At 38.0% G+C, this 14,792-nt stretch overlaps 1 protein-coding gene across 4 annotated transcripts; it reads left to right on the top strand.

The window, feature by feature from the left end:
- Positions 1–9,833: 9,833 nt before the first annotated feature.
- LOC124328956 (E3 ubiquitin-protein ligase RNF8-like) lies at positions 9,834–12,333 on the top strand. 4 transcript variants are annotated; one of them, XR_006916556.1, is made up of 7 exons: positions 9,834–10,130; positions 10,535–10,845; positions 10,901–11,050; positions 11,114–11,179; positions 11,483–11,793; positions 12,073–12,194; positions 12,254–12,333. XR_006916556.1 is itself a non-coding variant. In XM_046787806.1 (5 exons), the coding sequence occupies exons 1-5, from the start codon at positions 10,121–10,123 to the stop codon at positions 11,621–11,623; spliced, it is 675 nt and encodes a 224-aa protein (XP_046643762.1). In that variant the 5' UTR covers positions 9,834–10,120; the 3' UTR covers positions 11,624–11,976. The 4 variants fall into 4 exon arrangements, 2 of the variants coding, with proteins under 2 accessions (XP_046643762.1, XP_046643761.1); XR_006916557.1 differs by having other exon boundaries at positions 12,073–12,189; positions 12,254–12,275; XM_046787806.1 differs by lacking the exons at positions 12,073–12,194; positions 12,254–12,333 and having other exon boundaries at positions 10,538–10,845; positions 11,483–11,976.
- Positions 12,334–14,792: the final 2,459 nt, after the last annotated feature.

The following is a 14,792-nucleotide window of genomic DNA, read 5'->3' as shown; positions in this document are numbered from 1 at the left end:
AGCCTGAGAGGAATCGTCTGCTTGCCGGTAGGGGTCAGGTCGTCCGCGGAAGATGACTTATCCATAGGAAAGTGAACATTCGTTTCCCTGAGACTGGGCAGAGGGCACTGGGGCTTAACAAGTAAGTTATCCCGTTATCCGAGCAATCGCAATTCCCATAAGCATACACGGGAAAAACCCTCTACCGGGAATCAGTTCGAACTAAATTTCCCGTGTATGCTTATGGAATCGCGATTGCTCGGATAACTTACTTGTTAAAAAAGCCCCTGAATTCCCCCCTTTCTCTCTTATTTAGCCTGAATGTCACAATTGGTCACAATTCACGACCGCGGACAAAATCTGAATAGCTAGGCTGTCGTCTAACAATTGGCAGAGTATGGGTGAACTTACCCTGGCTCTGGTCAACTCAAGCAGATAGGCAATATCGCAATTTTATTCGAGAACAATTTGAAAAATACGGACAAATTAATTTTCAATCTAGCGATACCAAATACAGAAATACTTGCTTCCTGTATTAAATGCTTTCTCCGGAAAACTTGATTATTTAATGAATTCGATGGCATCATTTGATTCAGTGATTTTTGCATAATAATGGGGAAAACGCAATAAACTTAACTACGGTAGCTACCTCTGGCAAGTGATATCTCAACATCAGTGCTATATTTTACTGTGATAGTGTCGGTTGGCAGTGTGTTTATGGGGCCAATGGGCAGTATGTTTGCTTCTATACAAATATGTATACACGAGTATATACTTAAACAACAAAAAAAAGTCAGCTCATATGTATGGTTGGCCTGGGAAAATAATATTCGGGAATTCCCAAACCATTTCGTACCAAACAGAATGAATCCGCTTTCTTGCGCGAAGCTTCCTTCATAGTACAAAATATAAGAAGGTGATGAACGATCTTTTTGACATTTTGAACGAAGTGGAATCGAGTGGAATATTCATCCACACTGGAAGGGCAGTTTGCCAATTTATTAATGGATTTCTTTTCTTACGACATGCACAAAAACTGAAGAAATGCGTTCCGTCTCAAGTGTATAAGATAATAGTTGTAGAGACAAAGCCGTTAAAAATTTCTTGTTATCCGTTTCACCTTCATTATTGCTACGCGACTCTAGCCAACCGCATAAACACGCAATAGGGTTCTTCACTTCTTAATAAGCGCTTCCAAGTTCCAAACAACAGCTATAGCATAGAAACGACTTCAGCGTGTTCACGTGGGTTGACTTTCAGCTTTATTCTTTTCATATGTCGTACCGTATACGTAGTATTGATCCTGTTACACTACACGATGAGGTCGTGTTGATGATGTGGCCCCCCTGCGCAAATGGTACCCATCTCGAAAGGTAGTTCATTATTTACTACTCCACGAATACCGGAACTGCTGTCATAGTTAATGATGGCCTGTGTCCATCTATGAAAGAACTTCATTACACCGAACTCGCTGTCCATCATGAATGTAGTAGGCAGAATAGGAAAAGTCATACCTTGAGGACGTCTCTCGATTGCGCCAAAGCCTTGGGGCTGAATATCTGTGGTAATTAGATCCATCTCGGGCAGTGTTACGCTACGGCAGAAGAACCGTATGTCGGTTACAACCGGAATGTCTCTAAGCTCATTTTTAATCGAAGTGGGTATACCAATCTCTACGATGAATAGATTACTCTTAGCTAGGCCGTATTTTTTTATCTTAGAGCTAAATTTGCTGATTTTAAAAGACATGGGTTACCTTATTTTCTTCTTTGAGTCTGACCAGACTTTTGATTTTGTTGCGCCTTGGAATCTCTCAGTGGGCAAGAATAATGAAATATCCCATTCTGATGGGTAGATATACATGAACTGACTTCTCAGTTGGGAGGTAAGATATCGCTTGACACAGGGTCTAAATTCTTTGTACTTAGCTGCCCCATCTAAAATACTATAGCTTAGTTTCAGTTTAGTCGTTTCGTCGTACCTAGTATTGTTTGCTGTTTGATACAAAGCGTCCATTAGGTTGGCTCTTAGCGGCAGTGGGATGTAGTGCATGTTAAGACCGTAGAAACCACCTTTGACCTTGAGAAACGGAAACACTAACGGGAATCTATCGAAGTATGGTAACGTATCTTTAGTCTTTGCCTCGTAGAAGTACATATACATTTGGCCTACCATAGGGCGAGTAGTAAGACGATCTTGGTCGCCTTTCATTAGCTTACCCTCATTGATTCTGCCATATGCCTTTGCAGTATCTCTATACCAATCCCGAGCCGTTGCCTCCCGTGCAGGTACTTGTCCTGAACGAACGCCTTTGGTTAGAATCTCATCGAATACCGTTGCCATTATTTTATCCCTAAATGTTCTTCATGCATTATCTGGAACTTCCAGCCCTTGTCTTTACAGAACTTACTAGTCGCTTCCCACTTTGCTTTATTGGGGTTCCGCCGAAATGTGTGCCAATCTCAGACCCCATCTGAATCTCGGACCACTTGGATCTCGGCCATGGACTACTTAAGCTAGAGGACGGGTCACTTCGACAATTCCCATGTCGGCTACCATTTTTTTGTTACTTAATGAATCGAGCTTCAAAAATGAACTATCGACTCTCTCGGAAATGAGCTTTTTCATCGCGGCACCCGCGAAGGTAACCATAGAGTCTATTAAATTATCCCTATGCGGGAAATATTTAATTTCGGCAATATTTTAATTAGAAATTGCGTTGGTGTTCGTTGGTTGTCCCCGCCTAGCGGTGATTGTTAGTTGACCACCCTGTGATTCCCTGGTTTTGGTTTGGTTTGATATGATTAGGTGTGTCTGCTATCTGTGATTCTCTGATTAACTCTCTGGATTCCTTTATTTGTGATTTGCATTCTGCTATGCTTTCTTTCTAAAAACCATAGAAAAGTTTAGAATTCTTAGCGTTAGGTGGAGACAACCAACGAACATCTATCCCGTCCTCTAAAAATTTAAGCGCAAATATCTTTTAATTTCTTATCTTTACTAGAAAGGTGCTTTTGAGACTTAGAATCGCTTTTTTAAGCTCTATCGATTGATCCATCTTTAAAAATTATTATTAACAAGCCGTCTACGACTCAAAGAGGTCGTTTTGGGGGTTTTCGTTTTTGTGGAAATCATCGCTGGGGGCCCTTAAAATAAAAAAATATAAGGGTTTTGTGCACAATTTTCGCTAAGTCGATTTGTTAAAAATCGCAATGGCCTAGCTTTTTTTTATTTTAGGAGATATTTGAAAAAAAAATTGAGAGGGGGTAGCGGTAGCCAAATTTCGACTTTTTTCGGTTTTTGTGCAGCAGTTTCCTCGTCATGCAACTGCTGCAACTAAAAATAATATAATTGGTTTAAAATGATGGGATAGCCCGTCTCTTCAAACATTTTAATATTTGTAAAATATTCGGCTTAGAAGCCGAGATATTAATGATTGAAATTTTGGACAAAATTTCCCAAAATGTCTTCGTTTTTTTTCCATGTCGGGCTTCATCCTATAAGCCACCTAGCGCTCGCGAGAACAACATTTTACCCTCTTTGCCTTTAGGGTCTCTTGGGGTGGTCTCCCTCATAACGTCAGTCTACACCTATCGAGGGGGGGGGGTGGTCACCCCAACAGACCCTAAAGGCAATGAGGAATGAACACAAACTTCGACCGAGAACGGACTATGGTCCAATCTCGATGTTCCTTAAAACGGATCCTCTAGCGGGGGAAAAAAGGATCATAGACCGATCTGGCCTCTGGGTCTCTGATGGGCATCTGGCCATCCCAAACCCCTTAACCTATGGTAAAGAAGCCTTCGGCTACTTGACGGGGGGAAACGGAACAATAGCCGATTTGATGAATTCCGCGCGGCTCGAAAAAACTATTTTGGTTTTTCGCAGATTTTAGCTCTCGTATTACGAAATAAAATACGAGTGTTACGCCAAAACCTTGCTTTATTCTTAAGCTTTACATTTCTGGAAAATAAATAATTTCCTATGTACACAAGTAGCCGAACATAAGGCCTGAAGTGCAAAATCTTTAAAATTCCCCCCCCCATAATGCTAGCTATTTTGATTATTATAGGGATTATTACTAACTTAAAAATGATTCCACTTATTGGAAACGATAGATTATGATGTTTTCTATGAAATACCAAAAAATGGAAAATATGGATGTTAATTTAAGACAAAAAATTGGGAAAATAAATATTTTATATATAGCGGGTCACGAAAAATACTTTAAAAATTGCTTTTAAGTACCGAAAACTTAACGAAAACGAATAAATTTTACTGGAAAATGATCGCATTGACTAGAGCTTTCGAAATATGTAAAAACGATAACAAAATATTGATATTTACGAATAATTGAAAAAAATTTCTGAACAAAATTGTCCGCTTGTATCCAGTAAAGAGTAAGCGGACCATTTCGTTCAAGAAAAAAAGCTTTTATAACTTTCACTTTTTGGTAAATATCAATATTTTATTATCGTTTTTACATATTTCGAAAGCTCTAGTCAATGCGATCATTTTCCAGTAAAATTTATTCATTTTCGTTAAGTTTTCGGTACTTAAAAGCAATTTTTAAAGTATTTTTCGTGACCCGAAATGCATAAACAAGTATTACCTGTATTCGAAATTTTCATCGGTGTATTTATCAGAATATTGTATCGCCGTATTAGGTGGCATGTTGTTGAATTGTATGGGGTATGGCACGGTATTTGGCTCATATGTATTTGATCGAAAATATCGAAAATATTAAAAAAAAATCAAATTGCGATGATAATTTTAAAAATCGTTTTAAAAATTATTTTTACAAATATCGATATTTTTAAAATCAAACCAAAAAACAAAATCAAAAAAATTTTTAAAATCTTTTTAGATGTTGTATTCTATGGATGTAAAATTCTATGCAAGCCGTCCTAAATCCGTGAAATCTATTGCCATGCCGGTCCGACAGGGCAATAGCCATAGAGGGCTATTGCCCTGTCAGTGTTAAAACCCCCATCTGGTGACGGCTTTTGATAGCCTTTTTTAATCCAAATGAATGCTATATAGAAATTGTCAGCGTTAGCATTTAGCAAGGGATTTTTGCGAATTTTTTTCATAATAAAATGAAAATAGCATATGACCATGATATGACCTACCAATTAAAAAATGGTAGCCTTTCTGAATCTATAGAATGCTATGTAAAATTAACGACCTTGTATAAGTTATAATATGGAACGTTATTTTAGGTTATCACAGATTTTTTTGTTTTTGTTTTTGTAATAATATAAACCCCAATTTCAAATTAGTTTACACGAAAAGAATTTATCTTTTTCTTATTTTACTATATTTTGATCCATCAAAACTAATATTGAATTAAAGTAAGCTAGGGTATTTTAATACTGGAAGATATTTGATAAAACTTTGTCTCATTACAGATTAATAGTTTTTAAAACTTTTTATACTTTACAGTAAAACATATTTTTGAAAAACGCAACGCATAATTGTTGTGTTTACAAAACCCGATACATGCGTTGCGTTATAATTTAAAGCATGTAAATTACTTGGTTTAATGTACAACAAAGTGAGTCACCCTCAGCCACCCCCCTCCCTTGACCTTGTTTCGCCTTGTTGTTGAAGGTTGAGCCGGAGTTGTCAGAAGTCAGAATGGGGTGCGAGGGGTTGTTTACGACCTTGAATGAACATGGACCAGCAACGTGACTCACCATATCCACCTTGTCTGCTGATTGATTCCCACGTAACGCGTGAATCAAACAAGAAAGATTTAAAGTCCTTAACCGACGGGACTCCCGTTTTAAGCAGAACTGGCTGTGCATGGATCACCGTTCGCCCTCTTATGTCTGAGAGAATTAACATAAATTCATAAGTCTAACAAAACAAAAAATCATGAACACCGGAAATGTCATCCTGCTAATTAAAAAAATGGTTGCATTTCACTCTGATTTCACTGAATCTGTGAATCGTCTCATTTTATGATTGTTTTTCTTCCCCCAGATCAATTATTTTTTAAGCATATCAATCACCGCATATCAATAAACCGGTAAAAAACAAACAACGTTAAGTTATATTTTTTAAACAATACGGAAAGCTCACTGAATTTATAAGGATCGATCTGATAGACTGATACCGTGACATTGAAATCTTTCTACCTTTGTATTCCTGCGCCAATTATATTTTTTAGTTTATAGAGTTTTGGTTATAAAATTTTAATTATTGAGTCCCACATTGCTTGTAATTTTACACAAGAGTGTGTTACCGTGTGTTACCGTCATTTCGATTCCACAGAAAATGTTTTTTTCTTGTGTAAAATATCTCCCTCTCTTCAATCACTGATTTTATAATCTCTAGGCCATGTAGTCTCCACGTTGAATCTTCTTACAATGATGATCGTGAATAATTTCAATCTCGTGTCGATCGTCACATTTCCGCGATGATTTCTTTTCACAGTAAAGTGTCTTGTATAGCGTTTCAACTAGCGCGTCCCTTTAACCTTAGTTATGCCCAACACTCACATGATTCGTGAGTCGTGACCGAGAAAATTTAAGAAAAGGACTCCGGGGTGGTACGTAATATGTACGTAATGTTGAAATGCTATAGCCGTCGCTAGATGGGGGTTTTTGCACTACCAGGGCAATAGCCCTCTATGGCTATTTCCCTGTCGGACCGGCATGGAAATAGGTCCGACCTCCTAAATCTTAAGTAATTCTTGTCGTAAGTGTTATTGACTTATTGACAAGTTTTCGTAATTATGTTCAATTGCTTTCTGTCAGTTTTTTTATTGTTTCATTATTAACTGAATTAATAAAAAAAGGTAAGAAAATTGTCAATTTTTTTATTTATGATTTCTTTCTCTCTTCATCAATCGCCGAGTCTTTTTCATTTGGATAAAATGGAATGTGATGGAATGGGACACAAAGGTTTAAACAGGAGAAGTTTGTTGTTCATTTGGACGATATAGAATGTTATAACGGACCACAAAGGTTTAAACAATAGAAGTAGGACTTCACACTTCATGTAGTCTTCATTTGGATAATTGTCGATTTTAAGGGTCTTGGGATCACCTGAAAGGGACTCTAGAGACTCTTGACTAAAACAAACATCTGTTGCTTCAGAATCAGTCGAAGCTAGTCTCTCAGAGGAACGGGAAATTGTTAATTCCAAGATCATGAAGTGTCACACTGGCTTCACCTTGGATAAATGAATAAGACTTATTAAATTACAATCTATATTTTAAAACTTCCACAATGATTTGCGATTTACCTTGAGCTGCTCTTAACAAATTATTGATAACAGTCACATTTTGGTCCATTTGGTTATGGTTATGGTTATTCAATTTCTATAGCGCACTTTCCAACTGAATGTTCAAATGACGCTGGTTAGTTTCCAATTTGGAAGATGTGATCAAACACATCACAGTATATTTAACGTCATATCCTTGAAAGCAATCAAGGATCCTGCGTTTATGCGTGCAACCTCAAGGGCGCTACTGCTTACAGTTTTATGACGGGTTCAGCTGAGGTTCGAAACCAGAGCCTCATTGCTTTTTTTCCAAAGCGTTGACGCTCTAGTCCACTACACCCCACATCCATTTGATTATTGCTATTAATCATCTCAAAGTGTTTACGGGGACTAGCTAAATTGATGAGTGTACCTGCAGAAATTGAGAATGTCAATTTATATTTTCAATTAAAACTTATGTTTCAAGTACCATTGTTTGAATGAGAGGCTGCCGATTTCCAGTGCTGCAATCAGATATTGAAGTCTGTTTTGATGTCCCACCTGTGATAATAATTTCAGTATTATTTTCAACATGCCTTGGAATGATGTATGCAACAATATGATGATATTAAATCTAGAAATATATTGACCATTATTAGAAGATTTGGGAAGCAAGAATTTTACGATTTTCTTTGTTGCAATCAGCAAATGGGTTATGTATCTTGGGCCCACCTGTAAAATAACAATAGTTATATTGGGTTTCATGTTTTAATGATATTAGAAAAGTACCTTTCTTAGCTTGAGAACAATCAAGATATTCAGCAAGAGGATCAACAGGTTTGCCTACGTAAAAGTTGTCTAGTTACTTCAGCAACATACCAGTTTTCAAATTAACATTTGCAAAATATATTACATAGAAAGTGTTTGGGTACAGCAAGGTCTTTAAGGGTCCATTTTTTGAATGGATGGAAAATTCCTCCTATTTCTCTCCCTTTAATAATGACATTAACATCAAAATGCCGACCACAGATAGCTGAGCATCCAGGTTAAGGAATTAATTTTCCCACTATGAAAGTCTCTATGTTAACTTCAAAAGTTGAAAATCTAGGTGGTGCAACCTTTGATTTTGTCGCGCTTGGTCTTAAAAAATAGTTTATCCTTATGACAACATGTTCTGATAGATAAATGAGCTAATAAACGCATTTCAATATGCTAAAAAAAAATTTAATGATTATATGGTCAAGCAGACTTTTAAAAAATTCAAACGTTCGCGCCAGGCGAACACGCCATTTTTTTTCAAAATCCTTCGAGGAAATTTTTTTTTTATTTATATGAATAGAAAAAGCCTAGTGGCGATCAAATCCGTGAGATGGTCGCCACAGGTTTTGGTCGTTTTCATATGGAATCACCCAGCTCTTTTAATTGGATCCATATCCACTTTCTTATGACGACCCATTTTCCAAAACAAATGTAATTGCTCGAAATTATTTGACACCAAAAAATCGAATATGGACTGTACACCAGACGACCAGACAATGGGCTGAAGTTTACTGTAATGGTCGTTTACTCGTTTCGTTTCAAAATCAAAGTCACACTCAAAGTCGATGTCACTACGCGGTCATTCTATTCTATTTACACTTTCATCATTCCAAAATAGAAGTGGCGCTTTTTACATTTACACGAATCCTCCAACATTAAAACTATTTTTTTGTATTTGGCTTGATTAGCCACCTAGTGTGAAAATATCATTAGCTTTCGCCACCTAGTGTGAAAACAATCGCTAAAGCCATCTAGTGTGACAAAAAAAAATACTAACAAAAAACTAAAGCCATCTAGTATCAAAATCGCCCACTAAACCAGCCGCAGTGAATAGAAACCCTTCGGGTATAGGGCTGTGGCCCGGGCGATGAAAACCCGGGCCACCGCCCGGGCTGAACGAAAAAAAACCCAACCCGACTCGACCCACCGAGGCATTTTTTTTAACGGGGCGGGCGACGGGTTGAACCCCCGGGTCCGCGGGCCAACCCGAGCGGTGGCGCCATCTAGTAGTCACATAGAGAAGCTCGTTATTTTCTATGCCTGCGGCCTCAAAATATTGCCGCCAAATGCTCTACGATAATTTCGTAGCATGAAAAGTAGGATAAGTGGTAGAAAAGGGCATTTAGGGGTGTTCAGAAGACAGAATTGACGTGTCACTGTTGGAAGAAGAAGATAATTAAGAAATTTAGGGAATTTTTTTAAGTTTGTAAAAAAAAAAAGTGTGTTTGACCCGATTTTTACCCGGGCCGTTACCCGGCCGGTAAAAATTTTTTGACCCATGGGTTGGCCCGGGCCGAACCCGGTCACTCAGTTGGCCCAACCCGCTCCGACCCGCGGAAGAAGAAAAACCCATCTAAAAAACCCATAAAAAAAACCGCTAAAAACGTCCCGGGCCACAGCCCTATTCGGGTAATTTCATTATATTTTTAAAATTATGTACGAAATGAATTTTAAAAATAATAAATAATAAAAAATCTCTCCAAAATATGATAGCGCAACGTTTGCATACACTGGCATTGAATTCACTATTATATAAAAGGTGTAGTTTATTAGTAATAGGTTTGGCAATGGAGCTTCTTGATCTAAAATTGTATAACAAGTAAAAGAGTCTGCTTAGTTAGATATTTTCTTTTTGACTCATTTACAAATTTCCCGAAGTTGAATATAGTCTGATTAGTTATACACTTTTTTTATTGCATATCGAAAGGCAATTAACTGATGCTTTTGTCGGGTTAAACGAAAGGCTTCATCTCAATTCTTCGCTTTTTAAAATTTATTAAAGAACTTGTCCAGACAAGAACAGTCTCTTACATCGACAAACGTTATTGTCTTGATCTAGAAGCTAGAAGTGTCTGATGCTGTAAATAGAAACTGCATCAATCCAGCAAGAATGAACAAAGGTACCATATTTATGATTTTGAAATGCATGCTTATCCATTTGCTTTGTCTTGCTGATTTTGTCATCAAAAGAGATAATTCAAATATGCTCATTTGGGTCCCCCGCTTATTTTAACAAATATCATCAATAAGATGGATCAAGATACACTTACATTTAATTATAAGTTTTAAAATGATCTCCCTAGCACTATCGTGTTGGTGTAAATCGTTTTTCAATGTTATACCATACAAAAACTTGTTAATAGCCATATAATACTTTTTACAAATACTCAGTTATCCTATCCTGAAGTATTCAAAGTAAAAACATATTACATCGTTCAGCTTATTTTACACAATGAAAATGATTTTATTGTTATTTAATTGTATTTATTTTTCGTTTTTTTTTCCCGTTTTTTTTCCCTTGAAGAAGAAAGCGACAACTTGGATGTAAAACTGGAGCAACAGAAAACGCTCAAAGATAAGCTGGTGTTGGAGCAGGAGAAATTCAACCAACACTTTGAAACAGCTAAGTTACAACTTGAATTGAAGTTCGCTGAAGAAAAAAAAGAATTAGAAGAAAAAGTCGCACGCGGAGAAATGAAAAGAAATGAATTACAGCGACAAAAAGAGGATGTTGAACAACGTGAACAACGAATGTTAGTTGGTTTGCAAGAATTTCGGGTAGAAGAAGAATTGAGACTTCGTCAGATGCAAGAAGAACTGATTGCAGTAGCTCAGGTATATTTATAGATACTATACGTATAGTTAAGAGCTTTAGCATACAAAGTTTTAGAGTCTTAACGCCATGATGAAAGAAGCAATTCGGAAGACCGAACACCGAAGACGAACACACGAAGACCGAATACTGCGTGTCCAAAAAGAGCTGGATGAAAAATTGCTTAATGAGATTAAATGTCTAATTTGTTCCGAGCTGATGGAGTTTGTAAGTTTCTGGTTTTTCTTGTTTTTTTTGCAGTTCATAATGTTTTTAAATTATTTCTTTTAGGCTACTGTCTTGAACTGTGGGCATACCTTCTGTCAGCACTGCGTCAGAGAGTGGAAAAAGAATAAGGTAACTAGTTTTCGTTCAACTTGAAAAAACTCTTGAGGCAAAGAAACTTGTAGTAAAACTTGTTGGTGATAGTAAGTTAGGGGAGAATCCAGGATCAGTATGAATAGACAATTGCTGATATTTGGCATGTATTCAATTTTTAAAAAGGTACACTGTTTTGCAGAGTACCGCTGTTCCAGTAATTTCATCGTCTAGTTACTTTTATGGCTCCCTACTTTCAAGTTTTGAAAGCGATGCGGAACTTACTATTTCTTGTACGTACTATGATATTCACACAAGTCTTGCTTTATCTATGATTCTTAGGTGGAATGTCCAATATGTCGAGCCCCCATAACCACAGAACAAAGAAATCCATTGGTGGATGATCTGATTGACATTTGGTTCAGTTCGCTTTCGGAAGAAACAAAGAACAGAAGAAAGGAAATAATTATTAAACGCCGATAACTATTTAAACACGCATTCTCAGCCTTCAGTTCATCCTCGGCCGTCCGTAGCTCGGTCAACGATTCGTCCAACTGCTCCTTCTCCTCCTGTTCGTCCTTCCACTGTTAGAGGAACATTGAATCGTTTGACCGCACCAACATTGCCCATCCTCAGCCCGCTACTCCTGCCATGTACTTAGCTAGAAATGCACTCTTATCACAAGTCTTACCTTGGCGTTAAGGTTTTTTTTTCCTTCTTGATTCAAATCTAAATTTAAATTAATATGTGATCACGTAATGTTTTTCGTGTTTGATCATGAATGAAGATGCTCAAATTGCGGTTTTTTTCAAATACATTTTTAGGGGTTTATGGAAGAAAATGATTTTGTTATGTTGAATTTCGTTCTGTCATGCACTTATCACTTTTGCACTTATTGGTTTCGCACTTTTTTATCACTTTTGGGGATTTAGTGTCACGGAGGAAATGGTAATTCTTTCAAGCGGATCCGACTCATCAAACGAAGATATTTCGGATATTATTGATTTTGCAAATCGCCGTCGCCAAACGGGAAGAAGACCTTGTCCTTCGTATAGTAATTCATGAAATTAATATATATTTTACCTTTGCTAACGTCATACGCATATTTTTTAGGAAGGACAAATACGTCACGACTCTGCGTCTACTGAAATTACTCGAGCAATAGTCGAATCTTGATGCTCTGCCTCGTCATAAAAATAAAAAGTTTGGATGAGCTCCGGTTATTTCATTCATTTCAATCGGGCGCCCCGTTATATTTATATGTGAAGCGCGCCTATATTTCGAATCGAGTTATAATAGACATGCTGGTGTGCTGCTCTTCTCCTAACTTTAATCAGACGCGATGATATCGCTCTGGTTGGGAATTCAAATATTGTTATAGTCCCGTCAACCTTTTCGCCCGTCTATCAGACACGGCATATAGTACTTATTATGTAAATCACTGGATGAGGAGTTACGCTCGCTTGATAGTCGAGCATCAGCAGCAGACACTACTTACTGAACGATTCCAGTTTCCCCCCCATCTTTCTCTGTCTGACTGATTCATTCGAAATGTTAATCGAGCAGAATTATCAATCTAGAGAGCCAACAGAGAAAACTCCAGACCACTTTTATTACTGTTGGATGTATATAGTATAGACCTGTAGGAAAGAAAAAGTCGCCCAAAGGCGATGCTCTACTTCTTCGCACACAATTTTTTCCGTCAGAATTGTGTAAAAAACAACAACAACAACACAAGAATAAGAGAAGCGCGGCTCTTGTTAGATATATTTTCTCGAAATTCTCGGAAATTCTGGTTCTTCTTCTTCTTTCTTCTGCTGGACCAAAAAAGGGAGGACAGCTGAACTGCAGTAGTGCGAGGCCAGCTGACAAGGTGGGGTGGTTGATGGGTGGTGGTGGAGGAGGGTTCGCCACGCCAATCTAGAACTGAGAGTAAAAGTTTCTTCAGAATGCTCGTGCCCAGTGTTATGTCTATACAACAACAACAAGGTAAAAAAAAAAGGGAAAAAAAAAATAGTCGTAGCGCAACATTTGCAATGAGAAAGGTGGGTGGGTGGGAGGAGGACTAGATAACTCATAACTGGAGGAGGAACAAAATAGGGCGTCGGCCAACCCGTTCGAATTGTAGACTCTCGTCAGTGTATTAGAGCCCCCTTTCCAAAAGGTGTGTGTCTATGCCGGTGTGTGCGGGAGAGTTTGAAAATCTTCTGGTGGCTGTTTGCAGCAGCAGCATGCTGGGCTATGCTGCACTATACACAACAACATCAAGAGATTCAAGACATTTCCTCTCTCTCTCTCTCCCCCCCCCCTTTTCAACCTCCCAATCTCTCTTCTCTCCTCTTCTTCTTTTTCCCCCTTCGCTCCCGCTATACGGAGAGCGATGGGGGGCGCGAATCACCAGCCCAAACTCCCGCCGCCTCCTTTTTCCTTCTTCTTCTTCTTTAACTTCTTCTTCTTCCACCTTCTTTTCCCCTCCCTTTTTGCCTCATTCACCAGCAGCCGCCGTGCTGCCGTGCCACCGGTGCTCGGCGTCGAGCTAACATTTCAAATCGCGTCTAAACACGTCCGTGTGTTCTTAATCTTTGTCTATGAAGCAACCATGAAGTTGATGACTCTGCCGCGAGCAAGATTACAAAATCCGCCAGTTTACGCGAAATCTGGAAACAATGTCTAGTAAGGTAAGATCCTTCATCTGGTATATGTATATACATATATATATAGCATGTATATATACATATATATACCATGTATATGGTATAAGCCTATAAAGCTGATTCATGGTCTAATTAATGATTCATCATCAGTCATCCTTATACCTATCTGTATAGGCTTTTCTTCATTCGTCACTATAGTCCATGACCTACAAGAAATTTACTCGAATCGCTGAGGCTCGTGATTTCGCCAAGTACCTGTCTTACAATTTTAGGGTTTCGGTTGTTACGTCTGCAAGTGGAAAACAGTCACAATGCATCATTACGAAAACCCGTAAACAGTACGAACGGACCAAGAGACTGTATTTCAACAGAAAAGCACAAATGGTAGAATTGGTGAAGGAATGCCTTGGTCAAGCAAATTTGAAAGCAAAACCACTGCGCCGTCAGCCGTGCGATTTTGTCCGTAACAGATGATGTTGTCTGTGTCGTCCCTCCACCTAAACGCCCCAAGCGCGACTTACTTCTATAGTTGACACTTGACTTATTAAAAATTCTATTTTTGTTTTTAACTTGAAAAATTTTTGTTTTGTTGTTTGTTTCTTTTCATCTGAATTCACGACACGTCCTATTATTTTATTATCATTACCATCGAGTGTATACCAAGAAATAAAAGAACCCCTGTTGCGAAGTTACTTTTTTTTTTAACTTATGTCGTCGATTTGCTGTTGATTTCTACCGCAATTATAGCCACCAAATTTTCGGACCGCCCGCTAGAAGGCGGGGGCGAGAGACTGAGAGAGCACTTATTTTTTGAGAGCACGCTCTAATGCTAACTTTGGAGTTGGGAGCAGTTAATTTTTTCTTTTTTTTTCCCTTTTGGCGTTCCATAGTTTTGGGCTTCCATAATATTTTTTGTTCCTAACTTTGACAATCATTAACAATATTATCCCATCATTTAGTACAAGTATCCACCGTTGCCAGTTTTTCAAGAACTTGTT

The sequence above is a fragment of the Daphnia pulicaria genome, chromosome 3 (assembly GCF_021234035.1).
Source record: "Daphnia pulicaria isolate SC F1-1A chromosome 3, SC_F0-13Bv2, whole genome shotgun sequence".
Classification (NCBI taxonomy): domain Eukaryota; kingdom Metazoa; phylum Arthropoda; class Branchiopoda; order Diplostraca; family Daphniidae; genus Daphnia; species Daphnia pulicaria.
Note: the sequence above shows the minus strand (reverse complement) of the source record. Positions and strands in the feature narration are given on the sequence as shown.

Coding starts and splice junctions, on each gene's coding strand:
- LOC124328956 (XM_046787805.1), top strand. Junction 10,846..10,900: donor AACTGATTGCAGTAGCTCAG/GTATATTTATAG, acceptor ACAAAGTTTTAG/AGTCTTAACGCCATGATGAA. Junction 11,051..11,113: donor GTTCCGAGCTGATGGAGTTT/GTAAGTTTCTGG, acceptor TATTTCTTTTAG/GCTACTGTCTTGAACTGTGG.